General features: G+C 33.0%; 1 protein-coding gene across 6 annotated transcripts in view; it reads left to right on the forward strand.

Annotated features, from left to right (window-relative positions):
- Positions 1-25,211, forward strand: part of KIF2A (kinesin family member 2A) — a 75,851-nt gene that overhangs the window by 39,692 nt on the left and 10,948 nt on the right. For 3 of the 6 annotated variants that reach the window (XM_072826611.1, XM_072826607.1, XM_072826610.1), the window contains 17 exons: positions 1,453-1,547; positions 2,084-2,203; positions 4,594-4,648; positions 6,516-6,638; positions 7,200-7,300; positions 9,267-9,362; positions 11,019-11,073; positions 11,455-11,617; positions 14,170-14,260; positions 14,377-14,440; positions 14,998-15,089; positions 15,452-15,594; positions 15,969-16,173; positions 16,926-17,036; positions 18,830-18,897; positions 21,831-21,944; positions 22,841-22,991. In XM_072826611.1, coding sequence (XP_072682712.1) covers positions 1,470-1,547; positions 2,084-2,203; positions 4,594-4,648; positions 6,516-6,638; positions 7,200-7,300; positions 9,267-9,362; positions 11,019-11,073; positions 11,455-11,617; positions 14,170-14,260; positions 14,377-14,440; positions 14,998-15,089; positions 15,452-15,594; positions 15,969-16,173; positions 16,926-17,036; positions 18,830-18,897; positions 21,831-21,944; positions 22,841-22,991 — 1,830 coding nt within the window. In that variant the 5' untranslated portion in view covers positions 1,453-1,469. The remainder of the gene's footprint in view (positions 1-1,452; positions 1,548-2,083; positions 2,204-4,593; positions 4,649-6,515; positions 6,639-7,199; positions 7,301-9,266; positions 9,363-11,018; positions 11,074-11,454; positions 11,618-14,169; positions 14,261-14,376; positions 14,441-14,997; positions 15,090-15,451; positions 15,595-15,968; positions 16,174-16,925; positions 17,037-18,829; positions 18,898-21,830; positions 21,945-22,840; positions 22,992-25,211) is intronic. The other 3 variants (XM_072826609.1, XM_072826612.1, XM_072826613.1) reach the window with 3 other exon arrangements.

Below are 25,211 nucleotides of genomic sequence, written 5' to 3' on the forward strand. Positions count from 1 at the left end.
AGGGTCTGAGGCTCTGCCCGGTCCTGCTTTATATCTCCTCTCCTTCATAGGTTTCAGATCTGTATCATGGTCTGAAAGTTTTCCATGCACAGTCCTGTTTTATTCCCCTTTTATCTTTCACAATAAAACTTTTATCCATCTGTCTCAACATCTTCCTGGAGGACCCTATTGACACCACTTCTTCTGGTTGTCTACCTAATTTTTGTCCATATCAAATTGCAGTGAATATTATCTAGTTTCCCCTTTATTTAGAGTCTCTTCCTTGAATTCTCCCAGTAATTTTATCATTTCTTTCTACCTCCAACCTGTAATTCTCTAATGTCCACTTAATCTCAGGAAGTGCCTTATTATTACAGTAACATTGTTTGTTTTATATACTGTATATCTGGGCTGTTTTGTGGGTTTTTTTTTTTTTTTGATATTTAAAGACCTTTAGATAGAAAATCTAAAGATAAATTATAGATGTCCCAAGGATTTCATTCAGGAAATACATATAGAATTCCATATGTTCAGTGTTTTACTAAATAATATAAAGATGCATATTTATAACAAATAGTTTCTACCTTTCTTTAATAATCAAATGGGTGGGTGAGATGAAAACAAGTAAAAAATACACACACACACACACACACACACACAAAACCTGTTGATATGCTTCTAGGTATTTGTCCCAAAGAAATAATCTGACAAGTGCAGTAGTATTCATTACAGTGTTTATAATAGTAAAAAATTGCACATAACTTAAGTGAGCATCAATAGATATTAAGTAAGTTGTGATAAACATAATGGACTATTCTGTAATAATTAAAAATAATTACTTAGTTCTGTGGTTATTAACTAGTAAAATCCATAGTCTGTTAAGAGAGGGAAAACAAGTTTAATACATTAGATATAATGTCCTCTCTCTACAGATGGTAAGTACTAGAGCTGACAGAGAAGGTAAGGTATAGAATGGATTTGGATAAGCAATATGCAGAGAGACAACATTTTAGATTACATTTCCCAACCTTTTTGGACTTAGAATCTTTTTCTCAATGTTATAAAAGTAATGTCAGTTTGTATGGTATATAATAATGATTTTTACATAAAAGTGTTTTATATTAGTATAAGGAGTTGTAGAGTATCAGTTCATAGTAAGGAAACTTTCTAATGATTATAACTATATAATGGTTTAAAATTTCAGGCATTCTCTGCCATTGTGTAACCATTTTTCATTTTTGTTGAAAATAAACTTTCAATCTAACCCAATTTCTTGAGTTCTGGTCTTGATGTAGCATACTGATTTATGATCCTGTCGACAAAGTTCATTCTGTAATCATGAGAGTCTGCAAATCCCTTGGGAGAAAACTAGTATCATAGTCTTTAAAAAGTTTATAAATGATACAAAATTATATTTGACATTATTTAGGAATACCATAATTTATGGCTTAAAAATGTATATTTTGTTTTCAGGCCGAATACATCAAGCAATGGTAACATCTTTAAATGAAGATAATGAAAGTGTAACTGTTGAATGGATAGAAAATGGAGATACAAAAGGCAAAGAGGTATGATCACTGAGTTAAATTTTTTTTTTTTTAAGATTTTTAACTAATCTCTATACCCAGCATAGGACTCGAACCTATAAACCTGAGATCGAGAGGGGCATGCTCCACTGACTGAGCCAGCCAGGCACCCCTGATCACATGCTCCACTGACTGAGCCAGCCAGGCACCCCCGATCGCTGGACTGAATTTTATTTCTAGCCTTGCAATCAAAGTTCCAAATATAAAACAAAACTGAAAAGCATATAGTTTTTTATATAGTACATGTATTCTTTATAATTTCTGGGAAAACTTTCAAATGATTAAAAAGTTTCACTCAAAGAAAGGTAGATTCCTCCACATTGCTGGTGATGGAACATATAATCAAGACCACAAAATGCTGTTTTAATATGTAGGTTATAATTGTAGATAATTTTGTTATCAAGGCAGTACTGTTCATGAGGCTGATACCATTTAATGGTTATTCTCCATGTGTAAATTAATACAATAAAAGGTTAATTATCAGAATATACTCTAAGAAAAATGCATTTTTAAAACAGATTGACCTTGAGAGCATCTTTTCACTTAACCCTGACCTTGTACCTGATGAAGAAATTGAACCCAGTCCAGAAACACCTCCACCTCCAACATCTTCAGCCAAAGTAAACAAAATTGTAAAGGTTAGTCACAAAAATACAGAGCAGGGGTGTGTGTGTGTGTGTGTGTGTGTGTGTGTGTGTGTGTTCTGGTTTGAAATGGACAACCTGTGACAAGTATGTTTTTAAGTATTTGTTTGCTTTTTTTAAAACACTGTTTTTCTTTCTGCCATCTACATGCCATGTATATGTATATTCTTTTAAGAATTGAGGTTCTCCAGTTCACAGTTATGATAATAATTAGGTAAAATCCTAGGAATTGGGCAGCCCATGTGGGTCAGCGGTTTAGCGCCGCATTCAGCCCAGGGCCTGATCCTGGAGACCCAGGATCACTCCCATGTCAGGCTCCCTGCATGGAACCTGTTTCTCCCTCTGCTTGTGTCTCTGCCTCTCTCTCTCTCCTCTCTGTGTATTCTCATGAATAAATAAATAAAATCTTTAAAAAAATAAAATAAAATAAAATCCTAGGAATTCCTTTCCTGATTAGGAATTTTCCTAAGACTAATAGCTCCGCAGGAGTAATGGATGTCAAAACCATTTGCTTGTCAGTATTTGTTGAATGAATACATTTGACTTAGATAAAGAAAGAATATTAATTATTCCAAATAAATTCTTATTCCAGTAGTCTTTGGAAATAGTAATTCTGCTATTTATATGTATTAGAGAAATATGGGAAATGATTGAATATAGTTTAACTACTGTGATATCTGTGAAGATAAACGTTAAGACCATTCTATATATCCTCCCTAATAGTTTTATTTTTACAGAAACAAAAGCCATGCCATTTTTATTTTATTTATTTATTATTATTATTTTTTAAGATTTTATTATTTTTTTGACACAGAGATTGAGAGTATAAGCATAGGGAGAGGGAGAAGCAGGCTCTCTAATGAGTGGAGAGCCCCATGCAAGGCTCGATTCCAGGACCCTGGGATCATGTCCTGAGCTGAAGGCAGACACTTAACTGATCCACCGAGGCGCCCCCATTTTTATTATTTTAAAAGATAATTCTTCTTCCTGCCTATTAAAATTTTTCACTGTTAAAATTGTGTATCAAAGTGTATCAAAGTGCAGCTCTTTTGAAACCATGTAGTCCCTCACAGTTGCTGAGTCTGCAGTTCTGTGTGTTTAATTCAACAAACATTTGTTAACTTTTCTACCTTGTTGATTGTATCATGCACAAAGATGAATGACAGGACTTTAACCCTATAGGAACTTGGTGTCTTACAGGGAAGACATAAGCATCCAAATCTTGTACGTTAGAAGCTTAACATCAGAACATTCTACTTTTTAAATTGTATATGTGAATATAAGGCAGATTTTCAATTCATATAATTCAGCATATTGAGTGTCACTGCTTAGATGTCACTAGTTGTGACTCATAGATGAATTATTTTTCATATTTACCTTCACAGCCTTGAAGGATCTTCATAGTTGATATTTCCTCGGATGTCATTAGCAGCCTTTGCTATGCATTAAAATCAGAGAATTTTTCAAAATACTGATGCCTTGTTCACTCTCAGAAATTTAGTTTTATTTTCTCTAAAGTGAGGCCCTTGCATCAATATTCTTTTTTGTTTTTTAAAGATTTATTTATTTATTCATGAGAGACAGACTGAGAGAGAGAAAGGCAGAGGGAGAAGCGGGCTCCTCACAGGGAGCCCGATGTGGAACTCGATCCTGGATTCCTGGATCATGACCTGAGCTGGAGGCAGGCGCCCAACCTCTGAGCTACCCAGGCGTCCCCCAATATTCTTTTAATAGTACCCATCTGATTTAAATGTGTAACTGTTCTCTCTAGTGTTGAGAGCCATGGCATTATTTGATATTGAATAAAATGAAGTCTTGGTAAATAAATGATAGAATAAAAAATTTGCTTCCCTAGTCTGTGCAAGTGCAAAGTCTAATGAAGTCTTTTAGCAGAAATGATAGCATTTCATGTATTTTGATGTTTAATAGTAGACTGTAAGTTGTCTAAAACCAATATTTTACTGATTACTCCGACATCCAAAGATGTGATACATACTTTTGAAACGTATTATAGTTTTACCATGGTGGCTAAAACTATGCCCTTTACTGAAATAACTTTTCTTTACTTCAGTTTTCTCATCTTTGAAACCAGAATAATAATAGGGTCGTTGTGAAGACTGAGTGACTTAATATGAGCAGTGCTTGCCTCATGCTAATTCCAGAATATTGGGAATTTTGGGGGGGGAGGTAGTGGACAGTAGTCATATAAAGAAACTTGATTATTGGTAGCATTGTAGTAATTATTAGGTTATTTATAGTTTTTTTTAATTTAGTTTTATATTATTGTTATTCATCTACTTCTGTTTAGTTAAAGGAAATCAAAATTAAGATAAATATATGACAAGAAAAGAAAGTAAAATGGGCTTTTTGTTTTTCTCTTATAGAATCGACGGACTGTGGCTTCTATTAAGAATGACCCTCCTCCAAGAGATAACAGAGGTAAAGTAAACATTTATCTATTAATTTTGCCCACCAAAATAAATCAAAAGTAAATATTCCCCTTGACATTATTATTCATTTAAACTTTTCATGGTTCATTTGAAGATTGGTATCTTCTTGATTTCCTAATACAATAATGTCAATAATATAAAAAATGACTTAAAAAGGTAAGTGATGAATATGAAACTCTGTTATAGACAGTTTTTTAATTCATCTCTTTTACCCAGTAAGTTTATAGATTTGAGAAGAGTATCATGAGAAAGAAAGGAATGGGGCAGTAGTCAGTTGAGTACACAATAGTAAATTTAAGCATTACATTTTACATGACTTTCTGGCTAAGTTTTCCCAAAAGATTCCCAAAAATAAATTGGGAGTCAGCTAAATAAAGTTGAACAGGTATAATTTATAGTTAATTGCAGGTCTTCTGTATATTTTCAGCAAGGAAATGTAAAGCACAGTTAATTTCTCTTCTACTCTTCAACAATTCAGAATTGTAATTTCTAGTGATGCTATTTCTCTGTATGTGGGGATGATGGGGTAGGACAGGCATATATGTATTAGAAGAGAGATTGAAGGTTAGAAGGGAAGTCCTGCACTTTAAACACTATCTCTCCTTTGAATTTTAGTGAAAATTTATATTGCTTTGTAAAATGTAGTGTTTATATTTTATTTTTATTTTTCTACTTATATAACACACACATTGGAGTATGCAAAATCTTCAGCAGAAGATTTGCATATTTGAGGGGCAAACGGATTTGGAATTTATAGGGAAGGTTGAAGGAGTGTGTTTTATGTTATGTACTTTAGAATTGTGTAAATTTCTCAAAATGAATGCATTTAAATTTATTTATTTATTTATTTATTTATTTATTTATTTATTTATTTATTTATTTAAAGATTTTATTTACTTATTCATGAGACACAGAGAGAGAGAGTGAGGCAGAGACACAGGCAGAGGGAGAAGCAGGCTCGATGCGGGGAGCCTGATGTGGGTCTCGATCCCAGATCTCCAGGATCAGGCCCTGGGCTTGAAGGCAGCACTAAGCCGCTGAGCCACCTGGGCTGCCCTGCATTTAAATTTAAAATTTATATTTAGCACACACATATATTTTTTGTTTTGTTTGGCTCTTTTAAGATTTATTTATTCACTTGAGAGTGGGAGCACAAGTTGGGGCAGAGGGAGAGGGAGAGAGACTCCTCAAGCAGATTCCCTGCTGAATATGGAGCTGGACTCAGAGCTCAATTCCAGGACCTGAGATCATGACCTGGGCTGAAATCAAGAGCCAGATGCTTAACTGCTTAACTGAGCCACCCAGACACCCCTGCACACTTATATTTTTTGAATGATTATTAAAAGTCAAGCTTGGGAAAAAGAAAAAAGTCAAGCTTGGCTTTGGTTTTTATGTAAATTACTTAGATTGATTTTTATAGCTAAAATTACATTTATGGAAACTAAGTCTGTATACATTACCTTAAAAACCTCTTGACTTGGGATCCCTGGGTGGCACAGCGGTTTAGCGCCTGCCTTTGGCCCAGGGCGCGATCCTGGAGACCCAGGATCGAATCCCATGTCGGGCTCCTGGTGCATGGAGCCTGCTTCTCCCTCTGCCTATGTCTCTGCCTCTCTCTCTCTCTGTGTGACTATCATAAATAAATAAAAATTAAAAAAAAAAAAAAAAAAAAAACCTCTTGTTAATTTATTGAACAGAATTGATTATTACATATTCTGTTTACCCACATGAGTAGGAAACTGACAGTTTGCTAATACAACTCAAATATCAGTTCTTATGAGATATCTGTTCCTTTTACTAGGGTTCACCTTTACTAATTTTCTGTTCTGAATTTAAAAATTTCATTTCACTTACAGTGGTTGGTTCTGCACGTGCACGGCCTAGTCAGCTTCCTGAGCAGTCTTCCTCTGCACAACAGAATGGTAGTGTTTCAGATATATCTCCAGTTCAAGCTGCAAAAAAGGAATTTGGACCCCCTTGTATGTAAATCACGTATCAAGGATTCAGTCATTTTAGGCATACATGTATTCTCTCTTGGTCATCCTTAGAAGTCTCCAAATGGTAAAGAGTAATTATAAGCTCGATTGCAGATTTCATTTTACCACTGTGGAAATTTTTTGTCTTGTTAGTTTAGTCTGTTAATTGGGTTTTGAAGTGTCTATTTTGGAGATAAATTATAAATACAAATTATAACAATCTTTCACTTGCTTTGAAAACTTAAAATTCTAGTCAGATGACAGTTTGACAGATGTTGTGGAAGAAATTCTTACTTCTCAATCCTTTCCAATTCAAACATCTGTGATTGTAAACCAAGAGATGACATGTATCAATATGTTAAAGTCATTTTTCTTGACTATTTTTGTATATTGTCCTGTTCCTGGTTTTGTTAAAGCAGCTCATAAGTAAAGTTCACGTAGTTGTTAAAGCCATGCCTTGTCACTGTGTACCTTTATTTGGTGTATGTGGTGAAATTATACATTAAATTTTTGTGTACTATAAAGAAGAAAGCTCTACTTCTACAGCTCATGTTTTTCTTTCAGCACGTAGAAAATCTAATTGTGTGAAAGAAGTAGAAAAATTACAAGAAAAACGAGAAAAAAGGAGACTGCAGCAGCAAGAACTTAGAGAAAAAAGAGCCCAGGTTTGTAACAGAAGCATTTATCGTTATGCATGAACTGAAGATGTAGACTGTGTCAGTGAAAATAATTTGCTTGTGCAAAAGTAGTTGAGGCATTCAATTAAAGATTTCAATATAATTCCTTTGATATCTAAACTGATAATGGGAAATAACACAAACTATTGTGAAAATACATTATTGTAACAGATTTTTACCATATGTACTTTTCATGTTTTAGTGGGTATGTGTTAGCCGTAACATTTGTTCCACTTTGAATATTAGGCCGTTGTGTTACAACTCTAATGCAACCATCATTATACCTTTCAAGAATAATAAGATTCTGACTTTCTGAAAATGTCTACAAATAATATTCAGAAGAATATCTAGTTAGAGGATTAAAAAGTAGATGATTATACTACAAATTTTATTATTTTTCCATGGTTAGTAAATTCAGCATATCACAATGAAAGGGGAAATTTCCTTGTGTTTTGATTTATGCTAGATATTAAAAGTATATCTCTTGTGCCTCTTATGTTCCCCTTAGATGGTAACAAAACTTTTTACTAAAATGGGAAAATTATATAGAAGACTAGTCTTTTTTATCTCTACAGGTCTTCACCTATTAGAAAATCTGTTACTGTACATGTAACTTCTATTGTGCTTGTATTATATCTATCATATTCTTAGAACTTGTTTCTTCTAATAAGACATCAGGATTGTTTATTTGGGGGTATATTCAAATGCCCTTAATCATAGAGATGTTGTGTTGTGGAATTGTGGAGCCAGTATAAAATTCAACTTGAATAACTTGAATAAATCAGGTTATATCTTAAAAGTGATCTGAGAATGGCCAGTTGGGTTTTGAAATAAGTAAAATGCAATACAGATAGATCTACTAACACTTAGAACTGATGCCACCTGGTGTTTCCTGTGGGAACCTCAATATTTTCACATTTCTTTTCACTGTACATTAAGTTTTTCCATTGGTATAGTTGGTATTATTTCCTAAAAGAAAGTTAATTGATAGTTTCATTAACAGTTTTGAAATTTATATTCAAAACAAATCTGTATAAGGTGCAAGAAAAAATATGACTTAGAATATTTCATCATTTATTGCTCATGGCTAGGAGAGGCTGTTAACTATTGGTATGTGTATCTTCATCTGAATTCTCTCAGTTTTGAAGCAAAAACACAAATTGCAGTCAGCATTCAGTAATTTGAATTTTAAAAGTTTCAAAAATTATCTTGTCTTTTGATTCCTTTAAATCCTGCCCATTTGAGGTCATTTTACCATGCCTTAGCAGGTCAACCAAAACAGAAAATGAACATAAATGAATTCATATTTCTACTCTGCTGACTCACTGCATTAAGCATGGGGAAGAAAAATCTGATTAAATGAGTTTCTGTAGAATTTTAGTTTTTCTCAAGTTCTTTATTGATATTTAAGATGAGCACTATTTCTCTTTAGCTTCATTTTCTAGGTTTAAGTTTTATGTGTAACATGAATTTTTGGAATAGTTGAGTGGTTTTAATGAGGAGTGTTTGGTTTACAGTTAACAGAATATATAGAGACTTAACAGTTGTGTATGTAATATGAAAGCGAGTACTAGGCATATTTTTAATTCTGAACTCTGAAACTGAATTATGTCATGCTTTTAGTTTCAGTTTGGGCTTGGCTATAACAAATGATGCAATCTCCTAATTGATCTTTTTTAAAAACTTTAAAAAAAAAACAGACACTCTGCAATCTATGAATTTAATTTAAATTTGTAAACCATATTTAATTTGCAGCAGGGTTGCCTGGGTGGCTCAGTCAGTTGATACCTGAGTCTTGATCTTAGCTCAGGTATTGATCTTAGGGTGGTGTGTTTAAACCCCACCTTGGGCTCCACTTTGGGCATGGAGCCTCTTTGAAAAACAAAAACATAAATGCAACAATATCCATTATTGTAATGATAATAAATGATGAATTCTCTCTGTCTCCTTGTAGGATGTTGATGCTACAAACCCAAATTATGAAATTATGTGTATGATCAGAGACTTTAGAGGAAGTTTGGATTATAGACCATTAACAACAGCAGATCCTGTAAGATTCTTTTTAAACTATTGCTCTGGAATTTATTATGCTGTAAATTTTTTAAAAAAGACTTTTGATGCCCACTCAATACTAGATTTAGCTGTATAGTTTTTTCTTTATTTATGGGTGTACATTCCCCATGTTTTAAGGTGAAAATTTAGAAATCATTCCCATTTATGCTTATCTCCCATAATGTGATTTATTAGACTTGCTTTCCACAGAGATGTTCTTTTCAAAGCAAAGCCTCTCTGTCTTTGGTAGAGCAGAACAGCAGGTAAAGGAATGATGTAAGAAGACCCATTCTCCTTTCTGACCATCACTTAAACTTTTATCCTAGTTCCAAGCTTATTTCCTCTTTGACTTGGGCTATAGATTCCACTGTCAGTTTACTCTTAATTTGTTATTTTAAAATAAATGTGAAGACATCCCCGGTGGTGCAGTGGTTTGGTGCCACCTGCAGCCCGGGGTGTGGTCCTGGAGACCCGGGATGGAGTCCCGTGTTGGGCTCCCTGCATGGAGCCTGCTTCTCCCTCTGCCTGTGTCTCTGCCTCTCTCTCTCTCTGTGTCTCTCATGAATAAATAAATAAAATCTTTAAAAAAAATTAAAATAAAATAAATGTGAGTTTGGCTTTTAAAACCAAGTGATGGTTGTTAAGGACTGTACTAGACCAGAAATTTAGTACTCAAAAAATATTCTGCTGTCTTATTATTCAATTACTTTCCTTTTGAAGAATGGGAATTTTTTGGACAGGGAATAATAGTTTGTGAGTAACTGATACTTAAGAAAAATAATCCTTCTGACCTAGCCTGTACAGAATACCTTGGGTACATAAAATACATTTGTGTCAGGCTGTTGTATTGCTTAGGATTTCATAGAGTTGTTGGTCATAATACTTGTATGTATGTTTTAGTCTTTGCTATCCCTACATGCATTTAACCTAAACTATGTCTGAACTCAATAGGACAGGGATTGGCAAACTTTTTCTTAAAAGGCCCTGATATAGTAAATAATTTTGGCTTTGTGAACCATATGCTCTTCACAACTACTCAATTTTGCCTTTGTAGTATGAAAGCAGCCATAGATGATACATGAACAAATGAGTGCAACTGTCTGATTAAAACTTGACAGATGCAAGTAGTGGGCTGGATTATGCCTGCAGACCATACTTAGCCAATTTCTGTGTTATGTATTTAATTATTATTAAAAGGCAAGTATTGGGAAAATATTTATGTGTAAGAATTGGCCTATTATAAAATTACTGAAGTTATTTTGCTCACTAATAATGTGAATTGCATTTCTTGCTATAATTAGTATACATGGTATGAAATTTTGCTTTTGTTATATGCCGTGTAACTTGAAGGTGTAAGGCAGCTTCTTAATGTGAATTTAATGCTACTAAGAACAGTAGTGCCATCTACAAAATTATTTCCTAATTATTTACCAAATAACAAAATGAATGATTTTCCATTAGGCTTAGAATTTTAGAAATCGTTATGTCTGTTAACTATTAAAATTTGTACATTCTAATTTGTTTTTTGAACTTCTTATTTATCCTATTTGTGCTATGCAGAAATTTCTAAAACCTTTAGGAAATATTGCATAACCGACTTTTCAGTGTTTTACATAACACTGATGAATATTGAAATAAAATATTTTATTTCTAGATTGATGAACATAGGATATGTGTTTGTGTAAGAAAACGACCACTCAATAAAAAAGGTATGCTGCTTTTTGAACTCTTAATAGAAGTTTGACTTTTTCCAGTTTGTAATTTATTTTGATAGAAATTAAATTGATTTAGAAGAGTTAAATATAAATCACTTTATTTGTACATAATCATTATGCAGATTTCTTTGGTTAGATCTGCTGATTTGTTATTGCTCTGTGAATCATTGCCATTCCTGGTTATTGCTTCACAGAAATTTTGATAGATTTTTTTTACTTAGTTGTTGAAATATGTCTTCTTGAATTGCATATTTATAAGATATTTATATTTATAGAGCTTAATACTTGTACTAAAATTCTTATTTTTAAAAAATTACTTATTACATTCAAATGCTATGAAAATTACTGAGCATTGTTTTTTATTTATTCTTTTAGAAACTCAAATGAAAGATCTTGATGTAATCACAATCCCCAGTAAAGATGTTGTGATGGTACATGAACCAAAACAAAAAGTAGATTTAACAAGGTACCTAGAAAACCAAACATTTCGTTTCGATTATGCCTTTGATGACTCAGCTCCTAATGAAATGGTTTACAGGTAGGTAAATTTGTTTTAAATAATAATTTTATTCATATACTGTGTATTTATCACTACCCTGAACCTTGCCTTAATGTTGGCATCTCTCTCCAAAAGTGCAGTATGCTTTTTATTCTGAATTTGAGCAAAGGTTATGTAATAAGCACAATATGAATATTAATACTTACTCCCTTTAATGTTCCCTCTAAATCATAGTTTTTATTAATAATTATATATGTATCATACATTTTACATATACATATATATTTATATGTGGACAGGAAATTTCTGAAAAACGTAGGCATTTCTTTATTTCTAGGAATGTGATGTGGTTAGAAGGGGGCTTTTACTTTTGCTTTATAATCTCTGTATAGTAAAGAATCTCTACTAGTAAGGGAATATTTATTATATATCAGTTCTTAATTTTTTCAGATCTTTATTTCACGTTACCACCACTTAAGGCAAAAGAAAAACCTTTGTAAACCTACTTGTAAAGATGCCTGGGTGGCTCAGTGGTTAAGCATCTGTCTTTGGCTCAGGGGCATGATCCTGGAGTCCTGGGATCGAGTCCCACATCGGGCTCCTTGCAGGGACCTATGTCTCTGCCTCTCTCTGTGTGCCTTTCATAAATAAATAAATAAAATCCTTAAACAAAAAAACAAAAACAAAACCTACTTGCATTTGTCTAATTTCTATCATCTTTAAGCATTGGAATAGTTTTAGTACATGAAATTCTTTATATGTTCACATATTCAACTTATAGACACCTCAAACTTATTATTATAAGTTTTATGCCAAATTTAGATTTTTATACACAGTTTGTAAACATTTCCTTCTAATTATAATAGGTCAGTTCTAACAGCAGTGCTATTTTAATCTACTTAGAACTTTCTTGGCAATTACTTGAATGCTTTTTCATTGCCCTTTCATGTTATAAATATGGCTGGAAAACAGAAAATTAAAGCTTTAATAAGAGCCCTAAGAATTGAAGACTTATTAATGAAATATTATTGAAGTCAACTCCATTGGGCTTAAGCCTTATAAACTGGGAGTTCAGTTGTAAAGAAAGAGGAGAAAATTAAAGGATATGTGAACGCTAAATGGTATTATGAAGAATTTGTTTTAAAAGGGAACTATAAGTATAAATTGCATATTTTTTACCTTTCTGAGCATGGAGTCCTCTCTTCACCCCTACTCCCAATTCTGCTTCCACTCCTGCTTCATAAAATATGTCTGTTTGACTTTATAAGGTATGTTTCTATAAATATGTAGGATCTAGTAAACATTGTTTCACCTTGCTTTTTTTTTTTTTTTAATTTTTATTTATTTATGATAGTCACAGAGAGAGAGAGAGAGAGGCAGAAGCAGGCTCCATGCACCGGGAGCCCGATGTGGGATTCGATCCTGGGTCTCCAGGATGGTGCCTGGGCCAAAGGCAGGCGCTAAACCGCTGCGCCACCCAGGGATCCCTGTTTTACCTTGCTTCTTAACTTTACCAATATTGATGCTGTCTCCTTTGTTTAGCTTTGAGGGAGTACGAGTTAGGCCTTGTGCTCTCTCTCTCTCTCTGTCTCTCCTCTCTCTGTCTCTCATGAATAAATAAATAAAAATCTTAAAAAAGATCATAACTATGTACAGTGTTCCATGTACATTATTTTGAAGCGTACATAAAAAGATTTGTTTCCTGTTACACTTTTTAGCGCTCCACTCAGTGAAGTATTCCTTCTCTCCTTTTAATTTTAACTGTAGCGTGATTATGATATTTTGAAAAATAATCTAGACTATAATATTTTGGCATCCTTCTCCTAACTAAGACTATCAACTCTAAACTCATTGTCTTATTAAGTATAATTTGTTGTATTTATTTAGCTACATTCAAGTAAATCCTGTTAGTTTGCTACTTGTGTAAATGGTCTTAAGATAATCACTGTTGATTTTGTTTCTATTAAAACTTTTACTCCTGGGATCCCTGGGTGGCGCAGCGGTTTAGCGCCTGCCTTTGGCCCAAGGCACGATCCTGGAGACCCAGGATCGAGTCCCGCGTCGGGCTCCCGGTGCATGGAGCCTGCTTCTCCCTCTGCCTGTGTCTCTGCCTCTCTCTCTCTCTCTCTGTGTGACTATCATAAATAAATAAAAATTAAAAATAAATAAATAAATAAATAAAACTTTTACTCCTGGTGTTGTGGGTTTTTTGTTTGGTTGGTTTTTTTGCTTTTCATTGTATAAGCCTTATCTGCCTAATATTATGATCTTTTGTTGTTATTTTTTAAAACTTTCATGGTGTCTTCTATTTATAAATGTCTTCATTCAGTTACTGTCATTTTTAATTTTTTGGTCCATTGTGACCATCGTTTATTATGGAATTCCTTGAAATTATGCTTTAAAGAGCTTTAAGCAATTTTAGAATAAGGTTATTTAAAAATTTTAAACAAATCAATGGGCTCAATAGTAGTCTGACAGTTGAGCCCATTGATATGTTTAAAAATTTGGTAGGAGTTTTATTAATAACTTGATATTGTATTTTTAATTTAAATATTGGTCGGATATTCTGACTAATGCATTTTATTTTTAAGATTTACAGCTAGACCACTAGTGGAAACTATATTTGAAAGGGGAATGGCTACATGCTTTGCTTATGGGCAGACTGGAAGCGGAAAAACTCATGTAAGTAATTCATTTCAGTTATATCCTGCTATTTTCCTTATAGCTTAATTCTAAAACCTATGTTCTTAAGATTTATTGCTGAATAGTGTCTATTATTATTTCCTTTTAACATACAGACTATGGGAGGTGACTTTTCAGGCAAGAACCAAGATTGTTCTAAAGGAATTTATGCATTAGCAGGTAACTGTCTTTTCTGCATATCATTTATAATATTCTTGAATATTACTCAGTTGTCTTTGAAATAAAACTTGGAAATATTATTCAGGACTTTAAGGATAATCATAAAGCTAAACATATTATGTCAATTTTAGGTTGTCAGACTGCTTGAAAAGGATTGAGCTTATTAAGATTTTGGGACAGAAATCTTGATTATATTTGTGTCATTTTATTCTGGCATATTATTGAAGCTTAGTATTTGTTTTGAAGCAGTATTTTTTGAGTAGCTGATGAAAAGCTTCTTTTTGGTTTGGTTACAGGAATAACCTTACTATGACCACCTGTAATTTTATGTTATTTATAAGAATAAGTAGTAACATTCTTCTTTTGAATATGAGAGTGACATCTATACTTAATGTAAATAAATTATTACTATTTTTTGTAAAATTAATGTTTACTTTAGTCTTCATTTTTATTGTACTGTTATTCTAGGTAAAGATTAACTGATTCCTCTAAATCCTTTTTAAAGATAGTATTTGTAACATTCTTAACGAATTTTCTCCATATGAAATTCTTGACAGCTCGAGATGTCTTTTTAATGTTAAAGAAGCCAAATTATAAGAAGTTAGAACTTCAAGTATATGCAACCTTTTTTGAAATTTATAGTGGGAAGGTAAGTGGAAACTTAAAAAAAAAACCCTGATTGGGGGGGGCGGTGTTTAAATTGTGGTTTAATATGTGCATAACATAAAATTTAACACTTTAACCAATTGTTGTGTACAAGTTCAGTCGCATTAACTACTTTCATGTTGTAAAACTATTGCCAGCATGTATTTTTATATGCTCACATTTTTTGTTAGCATTTTGTTGAGATTTTTAAAAATTCCCTTTGAAACTCTCAACTTGAGTTTTGAGCATTATTCTAATTATTCTAATTTTCTGAAATAATGTTTGGATTCTGATTCATTTTTACAGAACTGAAGTTTTTTTTTTCCCCTTAAAGCTAGTTTTCTAATTTGGCTTTTTTTCAAACAGGTGTTTGACTTACTAAACAGGAAAACAAAATTAAGAGTGCTAGAAGATGGAAAACAGCAGGTTCAAGTGGTGGGATTACAGGAACGGGAGGTCAAATGTGTTGAAGATGTACTGAAACTCATTGATATAGGCAACAGTTGCAGGTAAATTTCATCTTAATTGGGAAAGGAAATTTTAATTTCTTAATCAGTTGTAGGTAATTTGAGTATCTAAAACAAAGCAAAGGTGTTACTTAGTACCTCTTGGTAGTAAAAGTTTGTTCATAAAAACTTAACATTAACTTTGAGTGATATCTACTATATAGATAATCGTACTACAAATATACTATAAGTATGCCAGATTAAAGTATATAAATCTGGCTGTGTTGAAGTGTTGTAAGTCAGATTGTCCCTTTTGTATTTAAAAGATGAGAGCTGGATGGTTTTTTGCAGGTTCTTTCATGAACTACTGTGGTTTAAAACATAAAAACTGAGGTTTTTTTTTATTTTACTCTAAAATATCTTTAATCATGTTGTAGAACATCCGGTCAAACATCTGCAAATGCACATTCATCTCGGAGCCATGCAGTGTTTCAGATTATTCTTAGAAGGAAAGGAAAACTACATGGCAAATTTTCTCTCATTGATTTGGCTGGAAATGAACGAGGAGCCGATACTTCCAGTGCAGACAGGCAAACCAGGCTTGAAGGTGCTGAAATTAATAAAAGCCTTTTAGCACTCAAGGTAAATGACATGTATTTAATTATGAAAAGTCTTTTGCTTTTTGACTTTAATTTTGTTTAGAGTAGCTACAAAGTGATAGTACCTGTAACACCTAGTAAGTAAGAGATGTTATCAAAATTTGTTTGTTTATAGTTGTAGGTTTATATTGTACCAGAGATTTTCTTTACACATAATCATTTTTTTTTAGAGTGAATAAGGGATCTGTTAGTTGGCAGACAAATTCTAATCCTACTTAAGGAGATTGCACAGGGCTTTAATCAGCCATATTATTTTTGAGGAAGGCAAGGAACCATAAAGCTTAGCCAAAAAATACTGTCCCATAGAAATGCAGAATGGCTTTCAGAAATATAGAGGGGCAGTATTATATCCCTTCATTGGCTTGAAAAAAAAAAAAAGGATTGTCAGGACACAAGAAAATAATTGTTTTTTCTTTTGTGATGCAATGCTTAAAGTTAGATTTTTATCCTTCTACCTTTTACTTCTAAATACTAGAGTATTTAGTTAGAGTCTCCTGAAGAATTTTTTGGAATAATAAATACTTTGTTGTTGTTCTTGTTATTAGTTTCATTTTCTTGAGTTAGGATTTATGAGACCATTTCCATCTTTACTATGTTCTAAACCTGTCAGTAGGATTACCAGAGCTGATCAGATCTTAAATGTTAGGGTTATGGTAAAAGGCCTTTCAAGTATATTAATTAAGATTACTCTTTATTAGTAGCCTAACCTGTGAAACTTACTTTCTTAATTTTCAGGAGTGCATCAGAGCCTTAGGTAGAAATAAACCTCATACTCCTTTCAGAGCAAGTAAACTCACTCAGGTGTTAAGAGATTCATTCATAGGTGAAAATTCTCGTACCTGCATGGTAAGTTTGTGTTTGTTTGTTTTGTTTTAACCCTGATAATGAATTAACTCAAAATATATATGAAAAAATTCTAATGTACATTAACAACAATCATTTAAATCCTTCTATTGTGAGAGATACAGTGATACTTAAGATGTGGTCCCTACCAATCTGATAGAGAGGATTATATTGCAGTTATAATGCATTCTACTAATTCCAACATCTGAGTCTACTTGAGGTTGGTCTTTATTGATTTTTATTTTCCTTGAATATGGTTCACACTTTTCGGTTTCCTAGTATATCTGGTAATACTGGTTTATGATTTTCATTGTGAATAAATACCTTATAGCCCCTCTGGATTCTCTTATGTTCTAAAGATTATCGATTTTTTGTTGTTTTAGCAGGAAGTGAACTTATTTCAAACTTTGGTCTCCCGTGCTTTGGGCAGTAACTGAAATTGGAAAAACTGTCCAGTTCTTAAGAGTTAGTTATATTGCTTAGCGTAAGCCTTGTGTATGCTTGGTTCAAGAGTCAGCTAGAGGTTGGGCAATTTATATGTAGAGTTTTTGGTTGTCAAGATTACTTCCCTCCGTGATTATCTCTCTCTTCTGGGAGACCTTACTTTTAGCTGCTTTAATTCTCCTTTTCAAATTTTGTCCTTTAAACAGTGAAATTCCAGTTTTCTTTTTTTTTGGTAAGGATTTTATTTATTTATTTGTGAGAGAGAGGAAGAGAGAGAGAGAAAGCAAGCAGGGGAGAGGGGCAGAGAGAAAGAGGGGAAAAGCCGACTCCCCACTGAGCTGGGAGCCCAATGTAGAACTTGATCCCAGGACCCTGGGATCATGACCTGAGCCAAAGGCAGGCATTAACCAACTGAGCCATCCAGGTGCCCTGTGAAATTCATTTTCTTTTTTTTTTCTTTTTTTTTTTTTAATTTTTTTTTTTTATTTATTTATGATAGTCACAGAGAGAGAGAGAGAGAGAGGCAGAGACACAGGCAGAGGGAGAAGCAGGCTCCATGCACCAGGAGCCCGATGTGGGATTCGATCCCCGGTCTCCAGGATCGCGCCCTGAGCCAAAGGCAGGCGCCAAACCGCTGCGCCACCCAGGGATCCCTGAAATTCATTTTCTAGTGAAGTTTTAGTTGCCCTGTGTGACAGCAGCAGGGCTTGCACTTAGGCAAAAAAAAAAAGAAAACCTGGATGGAGAAGACAAAATGGGAGCACTCAGTGCTATTCCCTTCTAGGTTTTGACCTCCATTTTCTGATTTAAATCTTTTTCTGCTGTTTTCAGAGAGTTGCTTATATTTCATGTGGTTTATGATTATTATCTGATTTTTGGTATGGTATAGCAAATTTTCTTGGAATTTGGATATCATAAATAAATTATTTTATTTATTTTTTATAATTTTTTTTAAATAACCATTTTTTTTAATTTATTTTTTATTGGTGTTCAATTTACTAACATACAGAATAACCCCCAGTGCCCGTCACCCATTCACTCCCACCCCCCGCCCTCCTCCCCTTCTACCACCCCTAGTTCGTTTCCCAGAGTTAGCAGTCTTTACGTTCTGTCTCCCTTTCTGATATTTCCCACACATTTCTTCTCCCTTCCCTTATATTCCCTTTCACTATTATTTATATTCCCCAAATGAATGAGAACATATAATGTTTGTCCTTCTCCGACTGACTTACTTCACTCAGCATAATACCTTAAATAACCATTTTAAGATTAGATCTTAATGAGCTATATGTTGGTATTACTGTGTCCGTCATTTATAACATTTTCTTTACCTTTGTGTTTTTCTCCTTTAGATTGCCACAATCTCTCCAGGAATGGCATCCTGTGAAAATACTCTTAATACATTAAGATATGCAAATAGGTATGTGAAGTAGTTATTCAGTTTGAAATTTGAGGGGAGTAGAACAGTATTAAGGTTGACTTAATATCTAATAGAATAAGTTTATTATGTTTTTCTTTCAGTTTTTAAAAATATTTTGCATGTTATTCATTAAGATGGTATGTAGAGTCATTTGATCAAGTTCTGAAAATAAATGGAAATATGTAATTTGGAAAGAGATTTAGGCCGTTAGTAGAATTGGCCTTTCTATCCTAGAACTTGATTACATTTTTATGTTTTACCAAGATATAGTTCATATTTTTTTACTGCATTCGAATCATGCACATTTTTCCTATTAAGAATCTGAGTGAATTAGAGGGGACCTGTCTATATTTCTTACGTAGTTTTATATGTATGTTAAAAATTATTTCTGGTAATATTAAGTGTCGTATTTGGGGAATCTAGAGTTTGAATAAGTAATGGTAGACATTTCTCTCGCATTGTTTGAGTTATATTTTATTATTCATATACTGGTGTTACAAACTTTAATGGATAATGGTGTTATTACAAATGAAAGGACAAAATTTAGCGTTATATACTTAAAATAATCATTCCTTATATTCATGAAATGCCCTTGGAATTTTGGAGTATGATGGACATATTTATATTTGTTCCATAAATTATTCCTATTGCTCTTGTTTTTAAAAAACTTGACTATATATTTGAAACTTCTATTATCACATATTGCATTTGTGATTTTAATATTTAGAGGTCAAATTCCTCTTTGTATTCCATTTTTACTGTGGACATTCTCTTAATTTTGCTAAATACAAATATTTGTCCTATATTTTAATTACTATGGAAATTTTATTTTTATCTTTTTTTTAAAGCAGGGAATACACATGAATACAGAGAAGTACCAAAAACTTAAGTGAATCATCTAATAAGTATTTATACAGTGAAAATTCCTTTTGTCAGATGGGGAATAGAACATTTCTACCTCTCTTGAAAGTTCCCTATATTCCCTCCTGATTATAAATCCTGAATAACATGTCCAAATTCATTAATCTCTCCTTCAAGATAGACATTATCTTGACTTCTGTGGCATAATTTTTTTGGTTTTTCTCTTCATCTCTTTTTAGAGATAGTTTTACTACCCATGACTTATATCTCTGAACAACATTAGGTAGCTATGTTTGAACTTTACATAAATGGTCATGCCCTTTATTCTTTTGTGATTTGATTTGTTTCGACTGGATAGAGTTTTTTTTAATGAGAGTAAAAACTATTACTACTGACATTTTGTAAAAAGATACTAAAATTACTTCTTTAAAACTATAATGGAACTTTATTTCTAAATGTAGTCTCTTTAAACTTTGAATTAAGGGCTCTGAGTTGCAAACATTTATGGTACTTTTAACTCATTTTTATAATGAACACTTTTGGTATGTGGTGTTTTTGTCATTAATTTAAAAGCTTCTTATTTCAAATTGTTCACGGGAGAGATGAGCAACAGCTTAGTATAGCAGAAGATTGCCATGTTATAGAATTAAAAGAAACATAGCCCCTCCTTGTCTTCAGACTTCTGACTGCAAAGGAATCTGCCTAATGTGAAAATGCTGTCTCTGGCCATTCCTGTAGTTCATTTAGGTCCAAGTAAATGTTTTAATTTATTATCATGTATTGTAATTCATCTGCAACATGACTAACCATCTGGGACAAATAATTCTGTCTTTTCTTTCCAAATCTCTAGGAATAAAGATTTTCAACCTCCCTTGATAACTCATTTGAGGAATATAATTCCCGCATATAGTATTTACTGTTTGAGTTGGACAAGAGTGCTTGGAATAGAGAAAATATTAGCCTATTAGGGGCTACTAGAGTATCTAAATTAGGAGATTCTGAAAGAGTTCTAAATGGAGCTGGGAGTAAAAAGAATGATGTCACTGTTAGAAATTTAGATTATGTCAGTCTCTGTATGGTAAAAAAGCTTTCCAAAGTGACTATGAACAATGAAGGGCAGCTGAATATAGTATTGAACCTGTGATAACAGACATTATCAACAGATCAAAGAAAGATTGTAAGTAGAAGAAATATATTAGTTTGATCTATATGTAATTATTAGTTTGATCTGTATAACTATTTATGACCCAACAAAACAGTAATTTCATTTAGATCAAATCTAAAAGAAGTAACGAGAAAAACAGATGGTCCGTATATTGGATATTTAAGTAACATAATGTTTGTACTCAAAGCTAGGTGTATCTCACTTATGCATGCCACATTCTCATTGAATGACCTTGGGTAAGATGCATTATTGCTCTGAACCAATTTCTTATCTGCAAAATGGCAAAAATAATATCATGAGAAAATATAACTATTTAGAGACTATAAATTGTTAACAAAAGCAATTTAAAATCCATTGCTAAATAAATTTTTCTTAACCAGGGTTCTTCATCTGAACCAAACATAAAATTATTTGAGTGATTGATTTCTCATTTTATATCAAGGATGAAACTATTCTAGATGCATAGGGAAGAAGTTAATTCATTACAAACAGCGGATGCCATTAGGACTTAATACTCCTGTTCTTTTTTAAAAGACTGCAAGAGTATTGAGGGCTAATTAATGTTAACAAAATATTTGTAATACTGACTACACAAGGAGATTTGATTAATAATCATGTAGTTCAAGAAGAAGCATTTCAATTATAGGTGGTCATCTAGTTAAACTTCCAGAGAGGATGAGAAAAGGGGAAACACACCAGAAAAGAAGGACTGTGGAATAAGGAGTCAAATAGGACAGAGAAATTAAAAATTGATTATTATTAAAATAGTCTAAATACAGTAAGTCACAACAATGTTGATACCTTTTTCTGAACAAATTAAACTGAATATGAAATAAAAACTTGAAATATGCATTACTGTCTTTACAAGAGCATTTTCTTTTAATTTGTTGCTGTTTTGGTGCTGCAGAGTAAAGGAGTTTGGAATTAGTCCATCAGACATTCCCTTCTCACAGGGTAGTGGCAGTCGCCCTGATCTCTCTCCTTCTTATGAATATGACGACTTTTCTCCTTCGATTACCAGGTCTACTTCCTTATATGCATAAGATGTTTATTTTCATAGTTTCTTTTGAGTTGTGTTACATATAAATATTTCATTTATACTTTTGTACTTATTAGCCTTTTTATTTTTCATTTTCATTTCATTTGGCAGGTGATGATTGTACTGCATGATCATTTGTGTGTACTTTATTGATTTATTTGCTTTAACATGTTGATTTAGAATTCAGGCTTCCTTTTCCCCCTTATTTTTAAGGATGATGTCATCTTTGCATATTTATGGTTGAAAAGTAAACTATCTTGTTTAAAATGAGAAGTTTACTGTTACTCTGTATGTTCTTATAAATTTCCTTGTCTGCAAGGAAATAACAGGAATCTTCTTGATTTATAATGTGTACCCTCCCACTTTGGAAATTGAAGTATAATAAACATTTTTTAAATAATAGAACTTTATAACTTATAATCTTTATATATTAGAAATATGACGATTTCACAGGTAGCTATTTTAATAGACACTATAACAACTAAATATCTACAAAGTATATTAAAAGTTCTGTGATTTTGGCAACAATCGATTTATTATTCTAAGTGCAGTTGTTAGCATTCTTCTGTTTATATGATTTAATTGCAAAAACCATTACTTTTTGCTTTGAAATACTGAATTTACATACTTTGCTAATTGTCATTTATTATGGAACAATAATTATATTTGAAATAATTGTAAAGTTACCTCAATAAATTCTGAAAGTTAATCACCAAATCTCCCTTTAGTGTTTATGCAGATTTCAGGTGAACTTGATCTGGAAAGCTGACATCATCAATTTTAATATGTCAGTTGAATTGCCTTTTTATTGAATAGGGTGGTAGTTTTTTGTTCCTTTGTGTCCTTGTTAATTTTAGGTGTCTCTCATGTATTTATAGGGTGAAAGAATTGACTGTGGATCCAAATGCTGCTGGTGATGTCCGTCCAATTATGCACCATCCACCAAATCAGATTGATGACTTAGAGGCACAGTGGGGTGTGGGGAGTTCCCCTCAGAGAGATGATCTAAAACTTCTTTGTGAACAAAATGTGAGTGACTATATAATTACAGTTATTTGATTATAGTACATTTCATACATCACCGAACTTAATAGTTGAAAAGTACTATATAAATTAGGGAAAAAAAATTAATTAATTAATTAATTAGAGATCAGTAGACTGCAGCCTATGGGCCAGCCATCTGTTTTTACACATAAAGTTTTACTGAATTATGTCCATGCTTATACATTTACGAATTGGCTAGCTGCTTTCTTGCACAAAAGCGTTGGCAAAAACTATATGGCTCACCAGCCTGAAATAGATACTGTTTGCCTTTTAAAAAATTTACTGACCCTATTTTCCAGATTTTCTATCAGTATTAAAATTTGGGGGTTTCAAAAGTAATATAGGGAAAAAAACAAGTTTAGGAATTATGCATATAATATGCATATAGCTTAAAAACAAAATTAACTGTGGACACATGCATATATATTAAAAGGATGCACGAACTATGTCAAACATGGCAAAATGCTAACATTTGTTAAATATAGTTGAATTCTATGTGTTTAAATGGCTAGTGACATTTTATAATTTAACAATTTAATTCCCAATTACTCAAAAAATATTAATGTACCCATTGTATAAGGACAGCAAGGTCTAAAGAAGTAACCAAAAAAGCACCAACAATACACGTTTTCACATAATTACTTTAACATATTGAGGAAATTTCTTTCTGTATGTCAGATGTAAAAGTATATATAACTTCATTTTTTAAAATATCATGTAGTTTTCTCATTTTCTTCTCAGTAAGAATTGCATAGTAGTACTTTCTCATGATAAAAGATGGCATTTATTAGTTGCTGACTACATAATTTGTATTTGCTAAGCATTTTACTTATTACCTAATGTAATCCTTACAACTCTATGTGGTAGATACCATAATTATTTCTGCTTTTTAACTGATTTTCTAAAAGGTGAGGGAACTTGTGGCTCCTGGTTAAAAGTAAGAGTTCTAAGCTTTGAACCATGGAAATGAAAAACTGAAAATGAGATCTTGCCCTAGTCTATCTCTCCTGTCTCCAAAAGTTTGAAGGACAGTATAACAGTTTTTTGGGTTTTTTTAAAAGATTTTCTGTATTTATTCATGAGCGAGACACAGGCAGAGGGAGAAGCAGGCTCCATTCAGGGAGCCCAACGTGGGACTTGATCCTGGGTCTCCAGGATCACACCCTGGGCCAAAGGCGGGAGCCAAACCGCTGACCCACCCGGGCTGCCCTAGCAGCTTTTTATATTCTTGAAACAGACCATGCAGTGTACCTAGATATGGTGTCTCTTAAGAATGTGGAAAACAAAAACAGGATAGCCCCCCTCTATAGCAGGTCTTTTCTTTTTTATTCTTCTGTTGTTGGGTTGGGTCTTGGTAGGACTTTAATTTGAAGAAGTTGGCTAGGACCGATCCAGAGGCTTAAAGCATAACATGATAAGTTCTTGTAGTCTCCATATTTGAGAGTGAGTGAGTTTCTTTGAATTTTTCCATTCCCAGGGAACTATCTTGAGGTGGTTCAGCATTAGCATCTAGTTAAGTTTACTGGTACATGTGTATATATTCTTATTATATTAAGTCTTAACAAGGTGAATTAAAATGGGATAGTATCGAAGACATGTCCTACAGATAAAACCAACAGAAGTACACAAAGTAAAAGGTAAAAAGAGCATTAGAATTCCAGAGATAGTTGTATAGACAAAAAAGTATTCTAGGTAGACTGCATAGAAGTGATAGGAACTTGCATAATATCTTAAAGCAAAAAGGGATACCTGGGTGGCGCAGCGGTTTAGCGCCTGCCTTTGGCCCAGGGTGCGATCCTGGAGACCCGGGATCGAATCCCACGTCAGGCTCCCGGTGCATGGAGCCTGCTTTTCCCTCTGCCTGTGTCTCTGCCTCTCTCTCTCTCTCTCTCTCTCTCTCTCTCTCTCTCTCTGTGACTATCATTAAAAAAAAAAGAAAAATTAAAAAATATCTTAAAGAAGATATTCTGGGCTTGACAGGGAGGTGGGCAACCAAATGAGTAAAGTTGGTTGAGTGTGTTTATCAGAGAGGGTGGGAGAGAGAGAGAAAGAGAGAGAAAGAGAAATACCTGCCTGCATGTCTTAATATGAAAACAGATACTTGTTTCACAAAGAGAAGAGAAAAAGTTCTTTGGCCAACTTGATTATTTTATTATTTATTATTTTAAACTTTTAGGGTTGGTAGTATACTGATTGAAATCAAAT

This window comes from Canis lupus, chromosome 5, assembly GCF_048164855.1.
Source record: "Canis lupus baileyi chromosome 5, mCanLup2.hap1, whole genome shotgun sequence".
Lineage (NCBI taxonomy): Eukaryota > Metazoa > Chordata > Mammalia > Carnivora > Canidae > Canis > Canis lupus.